Source organism: Varanus komodoensis, unplaced genomic scaffold, assembly GCF_004798865.1.
Source record: "Varanus komodoensis strain SLA01 unplaced genomic scaffold, ASM479886v1 scaffold8, whole genome shotgun sequence".
NCBI classification, from domain to species: domain Eukaryota; kingdom Metazoa; phylum Chordata; class Lepidosauria; order Squamata; family Varanidae; genus Varanus; species Varanus komodoensis.
Window position 1 is genome coordinate 24,094,190 of NW_025336481.1, and position 23,331 is coordinate 24,117,520.

At 39.3% G+C, this 23,331-nt stretch overlaps 1 protein-coding gene and 1 long non-coding RNA gene across 3 annotated transcripts in view; one reads left to right on the forward strand and one right to left on the reverse strand.

The window, feature by feature from the left end:
* Window positions 1-87: 87 nt before the first annotated feature.
* On the reverse strand, window positions 88-22,239 carry NUDT4 (nudix hydrolase 4). Of its 2 annotated transcripts, none has more exons than XM_044454780.1 (5): window positions 21,643-22,239; window positions 11,235-11,345; window positions 9,557-9,601; window positions 8,739-8,826; window positions 88-7,857 (listed from the first exon to the last, which is right to left on the reverse strand). In XM_044454780.1, the coding sequence occupies exons 1-5, from the start codon at window positions 21,739-21,741 to the stop codon at window positions 7,655-7,657; spliced, it is 546 nt and encodes a 181-aa protein (XP_044310715.1). In that variant the 5' UTR covers window positions 21,742-22,239; the 3' UTR covers window positions 88-7,654. The 2 variants fall into 2 exon arrangements, with proteins under 2 accessions (XP_044310715.1, XP_044310716.1); XM_044454781.1 differs by having other exon boundaries at window positions 8,739-8,823; window positions 21,643-22,236.
* A 147-nt stretch (window positions 22,240-22,386) lies between these two features.
* LOC123036493 overlaps window positions 22,387-23,331 on the forward strand; it is a 5,717-nt gene continuing 4,772 nt past the window's right edge. The window contains exon 1 of the long non-coding RNA XR_006417149.1: window positions 22,387-22,695. This is a non-coding gene — a long non-coding RNA (uncharacterized LOC123036493). The remainder of the gene's footprint in view (window positions 22,696-23,331) is intronic.

Sequence of the window (23,331 nt, forward strand, 5' to 3'; positions counted from 1 at the left end):
CTGATAGGTTCTGTTTAACATCTTCTGACTGTAATGTTATGACATTGAATAAAAGGAAGAGTGATTATTCATTATACAGTGAGCTTCTCATTTTAAGGAGCACTTTTTTTAAAAGTGAGGCTGGTATTTTTACAGTAATCATTAAACATATTTGTGAAAATAACATAAAAGGATATAATGTGTCCCCTTCTCAATTATAGCTGTGTACATGGAAAGAAGTCTTGTATTTTTCACCAAGTACATAGTTGATTGATATAGGAGTTTAGTAGCTTGATTTGTTTTCTCAGGGCACAATTTTATGCTTGTATGGACAGAAATTTCTACAACATCCAGCAATCTCTAGCAAACATAACTGTCTGGGAATTCTGGGAGTTGTAGGACTTTTCTCATCTAAAAATGCATAACAGTGTGCCCTTTAGTGAGGATATTTATATCTCACCTTCTTACAAAGATCTCAGGATGGTTGACAGTAAAATATAATAAAATAGTAAAAAGATTAAATACAAGTAAAAATACAATCACTATTGTAGATAAAAGTTTAATTTCAGCAATAGGAGTAAAGGCAGCTGATAAAGAGGTCTTCATCTGGAAGCAAAGCCATCCATGAAGGTGCCAGTTGATGGTTTCTTGGTAGGGTTTTGCGTAAGTACTGCGCTACCACTGAAAAGACCTTTTTTTCTATGGCCACCTGCTGTACTTTGCTTTGCAAGGGCACACAAAGAAGGGTCTCCAACAAAGATCTTAAGGTTCAGGCAGGTATATGGGGAAGGAGAAATCCTCAAGCTGTAAAAGGTCTTTAAAAGTCAAATATTTTGAACATCATACAGCCTGGTGTCAAATTTGTATTAAGTTGCTGAACTATTTTCCTAGGATTAACATATTGTAACTCTGTGCTACAAAAGCTATCTGGCCTTCTAGCTACAAAGATTAGACCAACAAGGAGCCTCTGAGCTTTGAGCCTGATCTTTCAGGAATGGTATACCCCCAAGGAGAATAGAAGTCTTGGGTCTTCTGGTGCTTGTTCTGAAGGTCCAATAAGGTCCAATACTGAAGAGTTACTACTCCTAAACAGGAGAATAGATATACCAGGACAACTGTTATGCTAACTTTTGCTTTGACTACTGCAATGTATAGCTTGCTGGATTGAAATTATTTATGTAGCCTTTTTTCATATCCCAAAGCCCATCTGTGCTTTATTCTGAATCTAGCTTTGAATGACCAAGTTCTTCACACCCTTATAAAATTGCTCTGGATTTGTGGCAATGGTGGGGGGGGGGGGTCGAGGATTGGGCAAGCTTCATACTAGTGGCCTGAGTTCTAAGATTGCTCTGGTCCAGTTGGTTTCTAAGATCATTTCTCATGTTCTTTGCCTAACATAATTCTCTGCCCTGGTATTGCCTATCCTATATTCCCCATTATTCCTACTGTCTTGTTTACTTAGATGTTGACATGGTATAGCCACAGGAAAAAGTTTTAACACGCTGGTATACACCTGTGGAGTTCAAAGCTATTTCCTACATACAGCACAGCACAGCCTGTCAACTCTGTACTCCCATTTTTGGTGTCTTGCAGAAAACTGCAACCTATGTGTGAATTGTCAGTTTTGAGTCCAAAGGCAGTGGCTAAGTGGGGAACATAGAACATGAAAAGCTGCTACCAGAGGTCCTGCGTGGATTATAACCATGCTAATTTTCACTGGGAATGTTAAGAAGTCCTGCTTCCCAGGCTTTGCATATGGACTCTATTGTTAAACTAATGCACGGTTGCTCTAAGGTCCTTAACAGTTAAACTTCTGTTGGGTTTCCTCTTCATTGACATAAAAACTAGAAGATCAAGGATCTATTTGAATCTGCTGTCAGAAGACTGTCTCTTGATAATTAAAGTAGTGCTCAAGATTAATTAAACAACTTGAGGCTTTTGCTCAATTTTTAAATCCATAACTAAGAGCTGATGGTAGCCTGTGTCCACATTTATCCAACTGGTTATACCAATCAGGAAGTCAAGTCTTTTAAGTGTCCCTTCTAAAGCCAGATAACTATCAGTAGAACATAAGCCATTCTTTTTATCTTCCCTATACACCTATTTCCATTCCTGTAGCACACAATCATCAGCACTTGAGCATCTTTGGTAGCATAGCCTTTCTAACCTGATTTTCCATTTCCATAGTGCATCTTTATATACCAGAGATATATGTGACATTGCAGAAGTTGCTGGACTGGTGTTGCAGTCCAACATCTAGAGGGTCGCATTTGTTCTATGCTTATTTGACGCCTTATTTGGAAAATGATAATTTCCTCAATCTTTGTCTTTTGTCTATCTCTGTTAGAACTAGTTTACTGGTCCATATACTACTGTAATGTTATGGTATTGGGTATGGATGTGGGTAAGTTAATATCATAGTCTAACTCATAATACTTCAGTTCTTAATGTTTGACATGATTTCCCAACTGTAGAAGCAACAATTTTCCACTTTGCTGAAACATGGTACATAAATTAACTTCTCAGGTAAAAGTCCCCTTACTACAACATCAGTCATTATAAAAGAAAATCAGAACAATCTGGGGGGTTGACTTGCACAATCATAATTGTGTTTTCATTTGTGGAAGACACATTTGGACCCAAGTCTATAGAGAGCCCTTTCTTTAGTGTAAAAAACTCAGAACAGCTTGCAAAATAAGCAACAAACAATAGTAAAAACCAGTTTCCACCAGAGATTCTAGGAAAATAACTTCAAGATCGAGTAGGTGCTTAACAAGCATTTCTAAGCAGAGATCTACAACTGAGGACCTCTTCCTAATCATACCTGCCTCACTTCAAATGATAGTGGGACCTAGAGAAGTGCCTTCAGAGATAACTTACATTAAAGGTATCAACAGTTTCATGTTGGAAATGCAATCCTTCAGTTATTCAGGTTGTGTGCAAGAGGTATGAGTATTTGCAGTAATCCCCAGAGAGCAGAAACTAGTGCAATTATTTTAGGTGCTGTGGAGATCCCTCTTAACTGGTGTATGTTGGAAGCCTAGTGATCATAGTTTCAAAGGCAACACTGCAGGAGAATGTTCTAGTCCTTGGAATATATGGACTAAAATCTTGGTGTCGATGCCACATAAAGGCTAAATTAAGTAGATACCCTTCCGATTCAAGGAAATCTTGAATGTATTAATATTTTGACTTCTATTTTGTATTCCAGGTAACTGCTGTATTCTTCTACCTAAAAATCTTCAGATTTTGATCATGCTCTTAACTACAGTATTCTTTACAATTCTCATGATTAAGCATATTTGCACATGAGTGATTCTTTTAGTATGTCCTGTGTTGAAGGTCAGTTTTATTCTCGCAAATCAGATCCTTAACACACATTCTGTTCCATTGGAAAATTCTTAGATCCATTACAGAAAAGTAAAATGGACCTTTGCTTCTATCTGTATTGAACAAATACAGAAAACCAGTACTTAAGAAAACCAGTACTGCTGAAGATGAAGGGTACACAACGGCATTCTTTATGACTTTCCTGAATTCCTGGCCTATATAATAGAACAGAAAAATAAAGACAGAATTGTTAATGATTCATGGTTTGTTGAAAATGCAGTGGGAGCTAGTGCCATCTGAACTCATGAGTCATTGGAAAAACAAACTGGGTTCAAATTCCGAGTTGCTCATCCCTCACCAACCCAGAGTTCCGGTTTCCTTTAGACTTCATATAAACAACCTATGGACAAGGTTTCATATGAATAACCTATGTCATATGTTTATACGACAAGGGCATGCCTGGATTGTTCATCATAGGGAAATCAGGTACATAGCCAAAACCAGCATTTGTTACTAAGTCAGTAGCTCCAACTGTACTTGTGGTGAAAACAAGCATTTTACCAAAGTAGTTCTATGTTTACAGTTCTTCCTCTGTAAAAATAGGTTTTAATTCCTAAAAATTACCACTATGGAACAGTACCAGAACCTCTACAATTATTCTTCTGGTCCATTTCCCTATACTCTGCTAACCTTGACTAGTAATTTGGGGGTCAGAAATAAATGATCAGCAAACAAATCTTGGATATAAGTACTCATAACTCACTTCTGCAAATTTATCTTCAAGATATGTATAGGGCAGACAAGCTGAAGTTTCACCCTTTCACAGTCTCTCTTTCCATTGCCAGACGACGTTATTAAGAAAACAGCATGGACCACACTGAATAGATGCAGTTTCTCCTAAGTAATGCAACTGTGGTAGGGGATTGGATATTTTTTTCCTACTGTACAGAACTCTTTAAATAGTACCAGTCACCCTAGGCTACACCATTCCTACCACTGAAGCCACAGTTACACCTCCAGTTAAACCTCCCCATTCAGTTGCTATTGCCTGGAAAGCTTTGAATTTATGAAAGAATTGTGTAGACAGTTGTGAACGGACTTCCTCATCCAGTTCTATATTCTTGCAATTAAATCCAGGTATCAAATATAGTATTGCATATAACCTGGAAAGGGAAACTGCATCACAGCTGATCAGAGTATGGGACCATCCAGCTCAGAACTGTTGACCAGCTGGCAGCAAGCTCTGTGGCATTTGTATTTTTCCCAGCAGCTGTTAACTTATTTTCTGACTGGAGGGGGCAGAAATTAAGCTTGGGACCTCCAGCGAGAAATGGGATTAATGCCACTGTCATACTATAAAATAATACAACTTCATTTTCCATCCAAGATTCTTGGCACCTTGCTATTACAATGTACCATGCATCTGAAGTAGGACTATCCTGCCAGCTTAACTTAAGGAAACTTAAATACTTAACTTAAGCATGGTCATGGAAGCATAACTATGGGCATAAGGAGAACAAGCAAAAGTACTTCTCTCAACACCTCTATTCATGAGCTTAACTGCTACATAAAGGATCTACAATCTTTATAAATTAGGTTTTATTTTTTTTTTTATTTTGGAGGTTCATTTCAGATATAAAAAGTCAAAATTCTTACACCAGTCTTTAAAAGAAAGCCATGCACACAGTTCAAAATGTTTACAACTTAAATTGTAGCTTCCTTCAATTTTTAACTTCTTAGAAGCATGTTCAGCAATTGTTTCCAACATTTTGACAATAGCCCTGGTTTACAATAAGCATTCAAGGATGAAATGTTCATTTTTAATAGCTTTTGTAACCTATATGAATACTCTTGTTCACTGTATCAAGCTTCCACTGCATTCAGTCAAGACTCATCTATGCTTTTCTCGTAATGATCTTCTGACCTTGCAAAGCATATCTTTCTTAGTCCAAGTCATAGACTTCCTACAGAATCTGGTCCAAGTCAACTTTTATCTCTATGGCTTGTAATGCCAGCTACAGATTCAAAGGTCACTTAGAGGGAACTTGGTTCTAGATCCAAGATCCACAAGAACACTTCAGTATATGTCCATGTCATTAGAAAACCTGAACCTTTAACTGGAATTATGCAACTCTGAGAATTAAACCTGGCAAAAGAGGTGTTTGTTTTATTTGACACGTCTTGTTGCTTAGCCTATTTTTCCAAACTATGAGATTAGGCAGTGTTCACTTCTTCGGGTTCTTATGTTTATTAATGAAATGCAGAAATGGTACCTAATAGCACAATGGACCTTTGTTGTTCCAGTGTATCATGTTGCAGGACAGACTTCAGACATCAGTATGAGTAAAGGACTTTATCTTAAGTTGCATAGGCTGAATATATCTATACACCTATATACTTAAACCTATGTGGCACAGCAGCCTGGAGTATTTATAGGCCATCACCTTTGATTTGGTTAGCATTGGCAACTGTACATTTTTACATAGTACATCATGTTAGAAACCAAAGTAATCATGCATTACCAATATGTAGCTTCTATCAACGTGGCTTGGTTTTATATTCCAAAAGCAAAACTTGAGATGAAAGCAATTGCAGGAACCATAAATTCAGTTTGCTCTTACGTTCATCACTATGACAATCAAGATATTTCTTATGTTACCACCATATGGTCGGTGAATATCTGAATAATACATGGGACTGTGGGGCTAAAGTGCCAACTCAGAATTCAGACAAAATGCATACTTTTTAGGAACCAGCCATTTCCCCAATCTGATTATTATATGGTTTCACATTAATGGGTCTGCCATCAATCTGTACTGTTAGCATTCTTCAGTTTCATCTGAACCTGAATATGGAAGATAAATCTCTTCAAACACAAAACTGGATCATGACCTACTGCTCCATTCAACTATCTAGGCTACTATCACCTAGAGGTTCTAACCTGTGGCAGATGTTCAAGTCTATCTCCTATTAGTAGTACTTATGGCTCCTAAAGCAACACTTACATTCAAAACTTACAAATGTCCCTTGTTTAAATGCATTTATATGGCACAATGTTATTCCCACATGTTTCTGGAGGGAAAGCTTATGGCACCAATATTTTCCTTAAAAATTGTAACAGTGGATTATTTAATAGCAGCTTTTTTTACACAATGTGCTGAAATTAGTATGTAGGGTTGCCACATTTTTCTCAGATAGCATTCCTCTACCTTGAACAGCTTTGGGATAGGCAGAAATTGTTTAGATGAAGATACAGTGATTGGAAAAGATTCAGTTATTGATGTTTTTCTGTTATGCAGCTATTAAGACACTAAAGTCATAGGTGGTAACCTAGTTGTATAAGCAACAGTATTTACATTTACTTTCCATTTTACACTATACACCTGTTGGATTATTTACATTGGGTTTATGTTACAAAGAAAGAATGAGAAAATACAACTTTCACAACAGAGGTAGGTTTTTTTTTTTTTTAACCTCAGCCACAGTTCTGACTTTAGGGAGGAAGGTACGTTCAGTGTAAATACTTTTCAGAGGTTTCTGAAATTACAACATGTACAGTTTAGAAAATCTCTATTCCCATGTTTTGGCAGCACAAATTAGGGGAAATATGTAGCCTGCTCTTTCCTTAAAATTCAGGACAGTTATATATCCAATAATGATTTGATTCATTTGTTATAGAAATGGACTGGAAAAGGTGAGAAGGTCTCTAATAGGAAATTAATACCTGATAAAAGAGCAAAGAAACCCAGTGCTGTCTTTGACAAAACAGGGATAAGAAGGCTAAGGATTTGGCATTTTTGCATTTTTAATATGTTTGTCTGGCTAAATATCCAAGTAAGAACAGTTTGAAGGATTGACAACAGCAGTCAAGTTGGCACTGCTCTGGTTAGATTATTCATGTGAATTATTGTGAAGGAGGAAGTGGGACACAGAAGGCACTTTTTATTTGTTTCCACTGCCTTTTTACTCCTCCAGCTAGTTTTAAACTGAAGTAAGGAAATATGAATGACAATTCTAAAGCTAAGCTCCCCAAACAATTTCTGATTTTTAGTTAGTTTCAGAAAGAAAATTAAGCCAAATTCAAATGCCAAGTTAAAAATTCACTTTTTAATTAGGTACTTATGTTATCTATGCTTTAAAAACCCCACCAAGAGGGCCATTTAAGGCATCTTTTAAAAATCCCTGTATGGCTTTGGTTTGCTGAAATAGTACACTTTACTTTAAAAAAGGGTGTACATCAGAACATAAACTGTTCACACACACAGGATTTCAATGACTATACACATAGCACATGACCACTAGCACATCTCCCCTTGTGATGGTGAACTAAGAAGTAATTCAGAGTTTATCTTACAGTAGAGGGCAACCCAGAAGTCTGTGCAGAAGAAACATATAGAGAGTTGTTATCAGGATGGGAAGACACTACAGAATTTCCATTGGTTGGTGAACAGCCCAGTTTCAATTTTTCCAAGTACTCTGCATGTACAGGCTTGTGACACTGAAGGACCTTGATTGCATCCTCAACTTTAAACCATTCTCTCTTCCTTCCTATAATGAGAAAACAGCAAATGTTTCAAAGAATAAAAACCATGACTCTTCACTGTGTTAATTTAAGTAGAATTTCTACCAACTCCTGAATGCCACTCCCGCTAATTCTTACTATCCACTAATAAACCCACTCCCTAATTTTTGCTACCTAAAGATGCCAAGGAGATCAACTGTGGTCCAGGAAATCCTCATCCTTCTTTAAGAACTTGTTTCTGCTCTTAGTAGTGGCAAATAGCACTGTGGAAAACAAGGGTATTAACTGCACCCTGAAAAGATCTCTCAACTCTGTTCATGAACTTTCGAAATTGCTCTTATGCTGTTTGGTGTTGAATAACAATCCCAAACATAATGATAAATAAAGGCTTCAAAGGCTTGTTGCAAAGGACAGCATAGAAATGTTTAAATTAAATTAATTTATCACAGGTGACTGAAAGGGTCAGTGTGAAAGACTAACAGGCTAGTGTCTAATTATATTATGTACAAATGAATATGCAAGTTAGTTTATCCACCTGCTCTCTTGTCAATGAACAAGTTTCTTGTTCTCGCCTACTGCTTATTCCTCTTCTTTCCTGCTGCCCTGTTCCAGTGCATTAAGACATGTGGCATTCCTAATATTACTTTCAAAACTTTTACAATTTAAAATGATTTCAGAATATGTCATACATCATTAGACTGGAAATGTCTACTTGTACACATGGGTGTACAATGACATTAAGGTTAAAATAACCTGATCTTAGCCGCTCTTTATTTTGCCTTGAACTTTTAAAACTTCAGCTATAACCTGAATAGGGTACTACAAGTCAGATATCTGTTTTCTAAAAATAGCACTGTTCTGATATTGCATTACAGAGTTAGCAAATGCAGAGCAGAAAAAGGCTTGCCTATATTAACAGAATCCTCCCAGTCTTCCAGGATTTCAGTCACTGTAAGAACATATACATAAGTTCTATGCTTCCGGTCTTGATTCTGCTTCAGTATGAAGAAAAGAGAACACAAAAATTTTAATTCATGTTTGCAACATTAGAGATTTACTTTACTTGATACTTATAAATTACAACAAATTCTTCTCAAAACTGAAGAGAAATGCAGATCACATTATCAGTCAATATTAAAAAAAACAGGAATTAGAGGGAAAAACAAGTTATAGCACTACAGAAATACTTCTAATGTGTTTGCCAAGATTAGAGGCAGATATTACTTTTGCCTTCTGCTTGACAAAAGAACTCTGATGTTACAAGGAGGGTTATACTTTGTCCAAGAGCATTTATTTCATTAGAAACCATAGACTATGGGTTTCAATGTAACATTCCAACTGATTGTATAGCTCAGTTCTAAGCACATTTATTTGCAAGTCCTCAGTGCTTTCAATAAAACATACTTTGAACTGTATTGATTTAGTTAGGATCTCTGTGTAAGTTTTAATAAAGCAGTCACTTTTGTGAACCAGCAAGAATGGGCTCCTGTCAAATTAAGTTGTCTTTCCCTCCACTTCTCTTCTAGCGATAATCTGTTTGTGGGTAGATATGGTATTTTTTTATTCCAAAATAACGCCTAGTTATTTGTTATAAATGCAAAAGGACATTAAATTTCTACTCTTTAATTCAAGTGTCTGTTATCTAGCTTACTCATCCTCATTTCCCCATATTTGCAGAAGTATAAGCCATATTCAAGAACTTTAAAAGCAAACAAGAAAGCTCACCTCAAATATGCCCAGCAATCTGCCTAATTTTCCTTTCACCCCAGCCTGCAAGGAAAAAAGATTGTAAAATTTGTTTTCATCCTCTACAACATCCAATTCTTGTTTCAGTGTAGTATGTTAAATTGTAGACTGGAGTGCTACATCCCATGCACTTCTGATAAAGGTTTCATGATCTCCTAACTTTATGACCTAGTTTGAGCACATGTGAGGGGACATTACAGCAGCATGCAATAACACATAGCTGAGAACAGACTAGATAGGGAGGCATTTTTCTCTATCACATATAATAGTAAAATGCAGGCTAGACATGGAGCTGACTGGTGAGAAAATCTGGACAGAACAAAGGGAGTAAGTCATCACACAGCATATGGTTAAACTGTGGGATTCTCTTCCACAAGATGTAGTGATTACCACCAACTCTGGACAGTGTTCATAGGAGACTAGAGAACGTCATAGAAGACAAGGCTATCAATAGCTACCAGGCCTGATGTCTATATACTACCTCTACCATCATCATACCAAGTGTTGGGGAACATGGACAGTAGCGTGATGCTGCATACATATCCTTCTTTGGGTTTCCTTTTAGCAGCTGGATGGCTACTATGTGAAAAGAATGCTGGATTAGAGGCACCCTTGGTCTGATTCTTTTACATCTCATACTAGAGGTAAGGGTGATCACACAAAGCACTATCGGCCTTGCATTTGTTCCTGCTGGTTGCTTCACTTTGCTGCATAATAGCACCAGCTCTTGCTAAGATATTTGTGTTGTGATTTACACATGTGAAACCATGTGACTGTTGCAGGTTTATCATCTTATCTTCTAGGGCTATAGATCTCATTAAAAATAATTTAAACATCATCTATTATTATATAAGAATTTGCCCTATCTTGTAGACTAGATAGCAGAATAGCACATTTGTTAGTCTCTTGCACCCTCTTCTACTAGGTCACTGTGTATTGATATGCAGGTATGTTTTAGCATGCATCAGCACAGAAGCATGTTAAGTTTCATACTTTTATACCAAACGGCATGGTTTTAGGCTCAGCTGTTCTGAGAGTTTACAGTCAACAGCTCATGAAGAGGGCTTATTCTACCAGTAAGCAGTGAGTCTACCAATCACCTCAGGCAAGGGTTGGGTGAGGGGAGACAACAAGGTGTTTGAAGATACACCTGTGCACATTGAGTTATGTGGTGTAGTTTGGCCTGGCCCTTCTAAGTTAATCTGCTGCCTTCAGATGCAGTGAAGAATGCTATCTAGTTACTAGTGCTGGAGTAAGATACAGTCACCAGTCTGGTCACTTTTCATATCTGTAATGGCAGGGGTGAGGGCATAGTCTTGTCCTTTGCTTCAAGCAGCAAAGTGTGTTTGGGCAGCCCTGTTCAGAAACTTCAGAGCAGCAGAAGCAGATGGGTTCTTGCTATATATTATAAACTTGGAGACTGCCAACCAACTCTGGCACACAGCTCACCCAACACTACTGCTACTGTCTGAAATCACAGCTTCAAAGAAAACCAGAACTGATTCCTCCTAGTTCATGCTGTGTATGACATTTAAATACCTTAGTATGTAATGAGTAGCTTTTGCTCTCACCAAGTTTTCTTTGGTAAATTATCAGTTAAAATGCAGAGGAAGAAGATCCATGCATTAGTTCAAATTGAGAATTTGCAATTGATTACCTCTTCATAGACTTCTCTGACAGCAGCACCGCCTGGTTCCTCTTCTGGTTCCATTCCTCCACCTGGAACAATCCACTGATCTGGGTACCGACTGCTGCTTACTAATAGTACCTGCAAAAGAAAAATAAGGTACTTTTTTATGACTGCATGAATTTAAAACATAATTAAGATACATAATTTATGTTTAAAAAACTAACTGGAGAAGGTTGTAAACAATAAGAGTTCTGCACCCATTCTTCTTCCAAGGAATGTACAAATGTGTATTCGATTTCATGCTATGGAGTATTCATCAAAGGTTTAAGTATGTTGTCCCAAATGCCTATGTGATTCACTGTCACCTTAATGTAAGACAGTTTGATAAGACCAAATTAAGTTTTTATGCAATGTCCTTTCTAACAACTTTTGGTTGGTTGCTTTGTTCTTGAAAGGTATTTTAGTAAATAATTTGAAAGATACTCCTTTTCATCGCAAGCATGGTATTATTTCTTAATATGTATATATTGCTCCTTTGGAAAAAATTGAGAAATGATTTACTAAGGAAAACAAGCATAAATAAGACTACACACTACCATTAAGCTATAGCATCAGTATACAATATAAGTTCTTAGGCATGTCTTATCTTTGACTATCTGAACAATCCCTGGTGAAATAAATGATTATGTATGAAATATGTAGTGCAAATCATTCATATTAATAGCATTTCACATGTCCAGAGGAGAATCAAAGTACCTAGTGATTTACTAATGTGAATGATCCCCAATTTAAAAGAAACTAACAGTAGAAATAGAACCTAAGTCAGAATATTGAAAGAGTCTTTAAATTTCTGCCAGAGATTTTAGAATATTACTTATATAAATGTACCTAGATCCTCTTCTCTGTCAAAGGTCCAGGCCCATTCTTGATAATAAATATCTGTTTTTGAGACCTGATTCACGTGTTGAAACTTGGGTTGTAATTTTGAGTTAATACGGCCTTAATCATGAACAGCCCAAGAATAAAACCTATGGTTTGTTAATGGGACATAAACTCTTGTGTTCTTCTAATTTTGAGTTGTCATTACATACAAACTGAAAACTGTTGAGTTGATAATGAGTTGTTTCATCATGCTATGGAGGTTCTGGACAAAAGTTTTAACCAGTACCCAACATTTTGTGTAATCAGCAAACTTGGCATATTCACTGCTCACTCCTAATTCTAGGTCATTTATGAATAACTTGGAAAGCATTGTCACAATTTGGGTTGTGATGATTCAGCAGAATCTGGCTCTCTTATGCTTGTCAGACTTTTTAATGCTTGGCCCTGGCTTAGGAAGCAAGCTGAGATAAAGGGTTATCCTAACCCTTACTAATTTTATTTTTCATAATGTTTTCAACCACCTTAACTGTAACAGACATTAAACTAACCAACTTGTAACTTCCTGTATCTTCCCAGATTCCTTCTAAAAAATTAGTATTACAGTGACCACTGGGGACCTGTTACATATTCTTGCACTGAAACTGCCTTTGAAAACAGTCTGGGACCTTCAACTGATCCAAAGCAGGGCACCAAGATTGTTAATGGGAACTGATTTACAAGAACATATTATCCCAATCCCCTTCCAGCTACATTGGCTGCCGACTGAAGTATGGGCCTGATTTAAGTGATAGTGCTAATATTCAAAGCCCTAAATGGCTTGGGGGCCAGGTTATCTGATGTATCAGCTCCTCCAATATGTACCTACCTGGACCCCGAGGTCATCTTTAAAGTCCTTCTCTGGGAGTCCCTTCCAAAGAAAGTGAGGTGGGTGGCTACCAGGAGGATGGCCTTTTCAGTTGTGAAAACATGTTTTGGAATGAGCTCCCCAAGAGGTGCATCCAGTGCCTACTTTGTATTATTTTTGGTGCCAGGTAAAGTCCTTTTAATTTTCCTAGCATTTTAACAGTTTACCTATTTAACTTTGTATATATTCCACTTTATTCTGTACTGCTTCTATGCTGAACAATAGCTATTGCTATTATGGTTTTGTTCTTTTAAGTTAGTGGGGTTTTTTATTTTTAACATTTGTTAATCACCAGTTGGGCAGTATAAAGATGAAAAAAAGCCAAATATTCTTGGTAGAAGATCATTAATTTCATATTTGACTTCTTTATGTACTCTAGGATGGCTATAATCTGGCCTAAGTGTTTTACTAATGTTCAATTTGTCAAAAGGTTGAGAACTTCAATTTTCTGCCACCTGTGTTTGATTTAGTTCCACAGAATCCTTTCCTAAAAACATCAGTTCAGGCACAGGTCTCTATTTTATATCTTCTGCAGTGAAGAGAGATGAAAATAACTAATTCAACTTCTGTGCAATCTCCTTATGCTTCTTTAGTTCTCCTTAACTGCATGATCATCCAGTAGTCTAGTAGTTTCCCTAGATGGCTTCCTGTTTCTCATATCAATAATCCTTTATTGTTCACCTGGATGTCATGAGCATTTTTTTCTGGCATCTTATGCAAAGGAAATGCAAGCAAACTAAGTTTGAGGTCCCCTTTGTTCTCCTCATTTGGACAAGATTTTTCTAAAAGAAGCCTTCTTTTTTCTTACAGCTTCCTTCACACTGTTATCTTTCCTAACCTTCTATATACTGGCCTTGTTCAATCTGTTTGAAAAAACTCCAGTTTTAAGTGATCTTTAGAATAACTCTATGTATTTAAACTGCATTGATTTACTCAATTAAATATTAAGTGGAGAACAGTACTTTAAGAACAGTAGAACTACAAGCAGGATTCTACTTTTTATATTTGAAAGGTATATATTTTGAATTCCTTAACAACATCCCAGAGAATGGATTAACCATGGGTTGTCATTATGTTTGAACTTTGCACTGTGGTTGCACTATGTCTGTTAACTTTAGGCAACACAGAGTTTACAAATCATGGGTTCCTTTCCTGGGTTGTTCAACGTTATTAACTTATAGTTAAATCATAGTGCAGGGTTCACCTGTAATGACAACCCATATATCAACCTATTTGATATATTCACTATTACCACCATATACTCTGTTTAATAGCCCAGTACATTACAGCTTCCAGACTTCCACTACACATAACTAGTGGGGCAGTGACTGGTTTTCAAGTGCATTTTGTCTTTGATTTCCATCCTCAATTTCAGGACTATTTCAGCTAGGCTTATCTTAAGCAATGACTGGTCTCCATTTTTCTGGGAAACTCCAGGAGTTATGAAAAGACATTTCTTTTCTAGTAATATCGTAACACAAGAAAGCCAGAAAATCATAGACTGAAACAATACTGCCTGCAATATCTTTTGGAAATTACAATTCAAAGTAACTTATTGTTCACATTCAAATGTCTTCATAATCTATCAATTATTTTGTTTAAAGGCCGAGACAGACAATATTAAGTCATTTGATTATGCCATTGCACTTCCTCAGGTAGCAACTACAATGATCAAGAGCAACAGGGATGCATAATCAACAGCTTCAGAAATGCAACAGGGATGCATGTAACTTGTGTGAAATTCAATCATGTAGTTCCACTGATGGGAATGATTTCTTTCAGCAGAATCAGGAGGTGACAATTCATGCAACAAGCCCTCAAAATTCACTCTAGAAGGCTGAGGTACTCTCTGGAGCATGCAGAAAAAAGAATGTGTTCTATTATGCAATTGATCTATCAGGCAAGTAGCAAGTTCAGTTTACAAAGTGTCTGTAAACTATTTGTCTTGTATCCTGTTGTAATTCTAAACTTTGATAACTGGATTTTTATAAGACAGGTAATAACAAATGTTTTATACTGTACTCATACACTGAATGATACCTGAGGTTTTTTTAGTGAAAGAACTAGTACTTTCCATAGTCATTTGAGTGACCACCAACAATTATGAGCAGGATTGTTCTCTCTATCAAAACACTCAGCTTAGTGAAATTGTTTCAATCAGCATTTACATTGTTGAGGCCTGTGATCTGATAGTCTAGTTACTAGCACAGGGAGGAAAGAGTCATTGTTTGGGTTGCCTGGAGCTTAAATACACAGCTTTGTACCATTACATAAGATTCAGAAACATGACATATCAAAACATGGCACTGTTTTGAATGACTGACCCTAGCATTAGTGGAAAAAAATTAGGTGTTTACAATGCCAGAAGTCATTTATGTTAAGACATTAAATAAACCAAACTTCATATTATATGATCAAATATCAGTTTCAAAACATATGTCGCATATGACTTACAGTCTAACTACCTCACAGGGTTTCAGTGAGGATACAAGTGTGTGCCTGTGTCAGGGAAAGAGGATTGTGGAAGTGTCCTTGGGGTGGGGGAAACATGATATAAATGCACTACTGCTAATAACACAAGAATGCCACCAAAGTGGTTCACAACAGAATGTATTAAATTAAATCTGATATTTAAAATTCATTTTCATCTCCCAAGTACCATTTTTCACCTGGTTCAATATGTAATTATTTATCAGCCTTTATAGCATCCACTTAGGCCAAAGTCAATGAGTTAGGTATTCATCCAGGTCTTCCACCAGATTGCAGTAAATAATAACTACTTCATATTTGTAATCTAAAAGCTATTAGAACTCTTTCTAGTTCCACGTATCCATGGCCAGAATATTCCACCTAAGGTCAATACAGTACATAATGGCCATTCACATTGCTTAGCATCATGCTATAACCTGATAGTCATGCAAAAAACATGGCTATGCAACAATATTCGTACCACACATAATTGCTACAACTATCTCCGTGCTTTTACGTAATCCTAGCATGCACCACAGAATCATCTTCTAAACTCAGATATGTAGACCCATCAAGGGTCCTAAGAGGCTAGCTCTCTACCCTGCAAAAGGCAACCACAGAGCTATGTTCTAATTTGAGTAGCATAGGGCAGCATCATTCATACTGAAGTCTGTTTTCTTATCATATGGCTTTGGTCTATTTAACAAATGCTGAGCACTTTTTGGTTCTGTTATTATATGGAGTATTTATTTATTTAGGAAGCTTCCATGCCGCCCCATTCGCCAAAGCCTCAGGGCGGCTCACAACGATAAATAAATAATAACAATATAAAGACAATATAAAACAATATAATTTGAGACGACCTGGCCAAAGTATGACTACAACAGCACTGCAAAGCCAAATGATTTGGGCTTTTCAGGAAGTTTTGAACTGGAAAAATTTATATTCAGTTTGCATCAGAAAATGCTCTGATGCCCTAGGTGCAGTGTGGTCAACTTGTGGCTGTCCAGATGTTTTGGCTCCTTTTACCATTAGCAATACTGTCTATAGCTGATGGGAAGACCTAGAGGGCCTCCAGATAGAAAGTTCTAATTTAGTATGTTTACTTGTATTTGGTAAGCAAAGCAAAAATATACCATGTTATTTTTTCTGCCATTATATCAGAGATATTTGACCTGAAAAATCTGAGGCATACTTAGTGATTTAAATGTTCTACTAGGTCAACTTTTAATTAGCTTACTCTTAAAATTTAAAGACAATAACATGAACTTGCTATATTGTTTAAAATTAAGGAAAAAAAATAAAGGTGATGAAAACAGCTGACACAATATATTTTAGAAATCCAAAGAAACACTGTTCTTTATATACTAACAACCACTCATCAATTTCAATGGAATTCAAGTTTGTTCCAACAGGATTGTTGTAGTGCCTTCAAGTTTCATTGTCACTATTTCTTAGTTCCATTTCATTGAGACATTTATGTACTTCAATGACATATGCATGTGTGCTCAGGATAATTAGTTGAAAAAATATTATGACTTTGAAACTAGCAGGCTTGCTTCATATTGTATTTGCAGCTGACATGTATTCATATTTACTAATAAACTTATGAAACAGAACATATTCAGCGGAAAAAAAAATTAAGTACTGGAAAATTAAATATTTCCAATGGTGGATGATTTTCCAACTCACATCACTGGCAGCACCTGCATGGTCCAAATCTCGCCTGACTATGGTTCTCTGCATGGCCATACATCTCTTTTCCAACCACCAAGTAACTGCTTCATCATTTTCCAGGTTTTGTGCAATTCTCCTTTCATTCTAAAGGGCTGAAATGTTGTTAATGTTTAATAGTGGCATTAAGAGCTTTAAACTACAGTAGGATGGGATTTTGGCCCAGTTCTTTGCCTGTAGCTCCTCTTACCACTGAAATGCAGCCCCAAAGAGCTTGTCCATATCCTCAGGCTAGAAGAGGTTCAACACCCCTGCAATTTTGACTTTTGAACCTTCTCCAAAAGTACAGAGAAATTTTACTGCAAAAAATGTATTTCCATTGAAAGAACATTTAGATCCAAGTATCACTTACTTTTGAAGCCTGTCAAAAGGTTAGAAAGGCCAGATTGCTTTTAATTACTGGGAACAATGAGATTTTGGCTTGTCCCTGCAAATGTTAAGTGAAAGTCACAAGTAGTCTATACTGACAGTCTACTGACACAACACTTTATATGGTATTAACTGTTACACAGACATCTAAGACATAGCAGGCACTTTAAAAGGACAACAATGATAGCTTTGTTCCTTGTAACACAGCTTATTTCCACAGAACCTGAATTGACTCTTATGATTTTTACAGTAACATAAAAGTCACACTGAAACTGAAACTAAGAGTGTATGAATGCTGAATTAAAATTCTTCACAGGATTTTCTGAAATCTGGCTTCTTTGGGGGAAAGAACTGTCCTTTTAAGAAGAAAACACTTCCTGAAGTTGTTTCAAAATATTAAGAAACAAGCAACTGTTTTTACTATTTCTGAAACCATGACACATTGTTTCATTGCCATCAGTTTTGCAAAGGCTCCACAATAAGACAGGAAATTATTAATTCACAGTGAATGACAATCTCTGTTCGCATATTTTTGTGAACCTTGAGAAATGGATCTGCAAAGTAACTCACCCAAAGTTGTTAGCATCAAAAGTGATCAGCTTCAAAACAGTCAGGACAGTTACTATCTTATGCCTTGAAAGTGTACTAAGCAAACCTTCAGCAGTAGTTAAAAGATTCTGGGTATCTTAATTTTTAGAATGGGTAGAGCTCCCTCTACAGCCTCAGTACTGTGTAAGAAGCTTAACCATGGAAATATCAGAACTACATACTAGAAAGGTGACTCGAGTGTGTTGGACTATCATACTATTTTTAACTTCTTTCACAACATCAAAAGTTGGGGTGATCCAATGAGGTTGGTAGTGTGAAAAACAAATCAATATGAAGTTTAATGGAATATAATTAGAAATGTATATGGACACTACCATAGAATATTTATTATTCCAATAAATAGGTAAAACAGGTAGACTAGGTAAAACAGGTAGACTAGATTCCAACAGGTAGACTAGATTCCAATAAATAGGTAAAACAGATAGACTAGCTAAAAGTAGAAGAATTCAAATCACCAAATACTATTGTTTGTAAGCAGCACTGCTTCTAAATAGTTAAATTATCTGAAATCAATATTCCCCATTTTGAAATTGGTTTATTAGTTTGTAACAGAGTCTTTGTATGGTCTAAAACTATAAAACAATATTTTTGTCTTCACAGCACTCATGCCTTTTACATGACACAATTATTTCTGTTCAGAGGCGATCAAGATTTCTTCTCCATATAATATAATATACTAAAGCCAAGTAGTAAGCTAACACTGCAATCCCATACACACTTATTCATAAGGCAGTCAAACTTTACATGGACTTGCTTCTAGCAAAATACGCACAGCTCTTAATTGCCCAGAACTTTCAAGAAATAAAATAAAGCTTTAACCAGCAATGCAGTTTTTCAGGAGTCAGATTCCACCCCTTCTTCCCTCAGTTTGCATACTATTATTTTTAAAAAGTCTCAAGGTTAAACTAGGTTTAAATCTCATTTATCTTCTAAATATAGGCCATTGGTAAACAAACTGGTGTACCCCGTATGTATTCCTGACCATCTATAAACCCTGACCATTGGCCATCCTGGTTGGAGCTTCTGGGATTGTAGTCCAAAAACATCTGAAGGGCACCAATAGCCTCACCATAGTTTAAAAAATATTTAGTATAAATGAAATTGTAAATTAAAATCAAGTTTTTAAATGTTTTCAAATCTATACTGTAGATATTGGCTGGAGTATGCGAAGAAAAAATGTACATTGATTCCTTATCAAATGGTCACATCAAGAACTGAATTTTCTGATTATATGTCACTTTTAAATGGATGGAAATTGTTTATAAAGATGCTATATACAGAAGCCAGAAAGAAGCCAAATTTGCAGTGTTTGACAGGCACATTATGGTAGCTGCCACAACCATTCAACCATGTTTACATAATGCTGAAAGAGAGACAGAGGGCAAGATCTCTTGAGAAACAGTTAGGCTTATGCTGGCAGTCACAGCCCAATTTAGTTAAGAAAGTTTTAATCATGCTGTATGGCCCAGTTATAGTGTATGTATGGTGTAGGAACTTCTTGTCCAACACTTCTAGAAGCAAGATCCAACTGTACTGAAGCAGTATAAAATTGCATCATACAACACAAGACTTTTTTTTTTCAACAGCTGATACAGCCAAATCTGGTTTTGGCAGAACTATCTCTTGGTTATACGATTAGTGTTGGCAAAGTTTAAGTCAGGGATGCTGTGTTATAGAGGCAGATGTATCTTGATTTCTCCCTACCACTCTATAGCATCTCCAAATGGCAACTAGCACTGCTCAGATACCTTGCCATTTAGTGTGGGCAAAATGATTTCAATGTCAGATTAGCTAAGGAAAGCACATTCTTTTCTTATGTTCAAACCACTAAGAAATCATATTGCAGATGTCTGCTCAGATAGATATACATGGTAAACCAGTCTCCAGATATCTGAGCCCCAGCATGACCAATGGTGAGCGTTGTGCTCCAAAACTTCTGAATGGCACCTGGTTAAGAAAGTGGGTAGTTTACTAGCTGGTTTGTATAACTCTACTATCAACATTTCCTTTGTGGAAGTAAGTGACAGCTGAAGAGTTACATTAACACATAGCACAAAACTGTGACTTAGAGACTCACTGAGACTAAGGAATAAAGACCATTGAGTCTCAAATGCTAATCCAGAGGTTTTCATCCAGTTTTTCCAGATTTATATTTCACATATCCTTATGGACACATATTCTTAACCAGTGAGTATAAGCTACTGATACAGTTACTCAGAAAAGGCATTAGGTCTGAACCTTTAGTAGCAGGCAGATACGTCCCACAAGCAATGGAGAAACCCTAATGGCTTCAGTTCACTATCTGTGTCTTCAATAGATATAGTATTTCATTTTATAATAAGGTATTTATTTACCCTTTGCTACTTTGCTTTGAAGTCCAAGAACTAACACAAAAACACAATAGTAGCAGTAAGTATCTCTACAGATAGGAACTTGCCATGAATGAATCAACATTTATGCTTTACATAGTATTTTATTTTTTTCCTGAAACAGTGTGGCATTTAACAGTGGAATATGCAACAAGGTTATAAAATCACTTCTCTACCTTTAAGCTACCTGAACTATTGTAACTTAACAACAAACCACCACTGGGCTATTAGAAATTTATCCTCGTTCTGACCACATCGCAAAGCAGCCAAGATGGGACAGCGGCAGGAGATCCCGTTCTCTGAGAGCCAGTTATGCAGATTGCCGTTGTATAAATAGCAACGAGTGCCGCCTACCTGTCTGTTCGGCAAATGGTGGTGGCGGGGGTGGGGGTGGCGGGGGCAAGCTGTTTGTAAAAATGGTGACAGTCACAAAAGCAACTTGATCTCCCGGCTCCAAAGAGGTCGTTGAACTCAGACCATGCCGTTTTCGGAGACAGCCAGATTTGTCCGGCTAGTGACAAGACTATTAAGGATGCGCAGTGTTCGAGGTAGATCCGCTTCTGTACGACAAACGGACTTCATTTTAGTTTTAGCCGCTCGCGCAAACCACGTTTTAAGGCCATGCACACTTTCGGCTCCCTTCTGCAACGCCCTCTCCTCTTTCCTCCCCCAGTAACCGGGCGCTGCAGTCGCACCCAGTCGCGGAGGTCACCTGCCCTCCGGGGCCCGCAGAAGCAGCGCAACCTCCAGCCCTCCGACGCGAGCCGACCTTGGGAAGGGCGGGGGAGGGGAACGACAGGATGGATTTCATCCCCGGCCAGCCATCCGCTCCCCGCCAGCCCTGCCGAGGACGGCTCAGCGGAGGACGCGGCGAGGCTCGCCAGGGGGCGACAAGCCCGGGTCGTTCGGGGAACCCGGCACACAAAGGGGGCAGGCGAATGGATGGGTGAGGGGGAGGGGGGCACAGCGAGGAGCGGGGCGCCGAGACGCCCAGCCCCTGACCGGGGGCGGGGCGGGCAGCCATGCCCTGGCCCCCGCTTCTCCCCATTCATCGCCGCGGAAGTTCGGCCCGGCCCGGCCCGGCCCGCGCCGCGCTCACCTCGTCCTCCCTCTCACTGCGGAAGCACAGACACGCCGCCCGCTTTTTGAAGCCCTCCCGGTCGTAGGTCCGAGTCTGGTTGGGCTTGAACTTCATCATAGAGGCAGAAATGCCGCCGCCTAGTCCAAAGCCGCACACCCGCCGCGTGGGAGGGAGACGGAGGCCCCGCGCTGGCTCCCCGGCTCGCTCGCGCGCGCTCTCTTTCTCCGGCCCACTCGGACGATCGGCGCCGAGGCGAGGGAGCCCGTTCGCGGCCGTCAGGGAGCAGGCGGCAGGCGCCTCTCGAGAACTAAGCGCCGCTAACAGCCGTGGCGGAGGAGCTGTCGGTGCCGCAGCCGCTCAGGATCCCACGCCGCGCCATGGAGCCCCTCTGTCTGCCCGGCCGGCGGCGCTGCTCGTGTCAGCTTCGCTGCCTCGGTAAATCCCACGGCGACGCGCTGAAGCCCAGCCCAAGCCTCCTTCCAGCCGCTGCCGCCACCGCCGCAGCCCCTCCCGCCTGGGTCGGTCAATCAGCCTCCCTCATCCGAGAAACGCTCTCACTCGCCGATCCCGCAGCCGCTCGTTCCACTATTTAACTGTAACGCACATTCCACCACCCGCCTGCAAACTCCCAGCCTTCCCGGCTCACCGCGCAGGCGCCAGGCCCGCCTCGGGGCGGAGCACGAGCCGGAGTGGGCTGGACGGATCCGTGGCGCGGTCGGAGGGGGTGGTGCGCGAGGCTGAGAGGCGGGTTCGCTGGCCGTTCATTCCTTCCGGCAGTGGGCCCAATCCTGTTAGTTGCACGATCCAGGGAGAGAAAGGCACCGAAGAGCTGAGGAGGGGGACTGAACTTGCTCCGAGGGGCGGTTGCAGCCTTCGCGCGCTCGCGCACTTCTGTTGCTCCTCTGCGCGGCCATGCTCGCCCCAGGCCTTCCTACCGCGCCTCCCAGAGAGGGAGGGTCAGCAACCATGAGGAGGTGCGCGCAACTGCGCCGGTCCTCCTACGGTCTCTCGCACGTTCTCTGGGTGGCACATTGGGCCCAATCCTCCTGAGGAAAAGAGAAAGGAAACAGGGTAAATGTCGTTCTTCGGGGCAGCCGGGGGCAGCGCCCACAGCCCATCGGCCCCTTGGAGTTGTTCTTCCTCCGCAGCCTTTCAGCCTGTTTGCTCACCTGTCTTTCAGTTTGGTCCATAGGATTGCGGTGGTGAGAAGGCACAGTTGCCGACGCCACTGTCTTCATTGCCTCTCTTGTTGGCAGGCAGGCAGGCAGGCAGGCAGGCAAGCAAGCGGTAACAATGCTAAGAAAGAGGAGGATGAACTGCTGACAGCGGGTGTGAGAAAGTAGCCTCATTGAGAGAAGGCGTATCGAGAAGGGCTTGGCCAAGGGGCCTCATAAATCCAGAGGCAGCACTTGGAGACGCTTCCTGCCTCTTTGTGACCACTTTACTTCCACCGTTTTGGGGGCTGTGCAGGGAGTGGGTCTGAGAAGTTCAACCATCCTAGACGTGACACAAATAGAAAAAAAGTGTGAGCCACTGGCAGAGGCTGTGACTGCTTTTCTCAGGTTTCAGTAGTGCAAATAGTGCTAATTTACTACGAAGAATTTTATATAGAAAGTCTTTGGGTAAGAGCTCTGCTGAAGACAGGGCAGACATATAGCCTGCCAGGGCCAAAAAGGCTATTACTTAAATTTTGTATCTAGCAGCTCT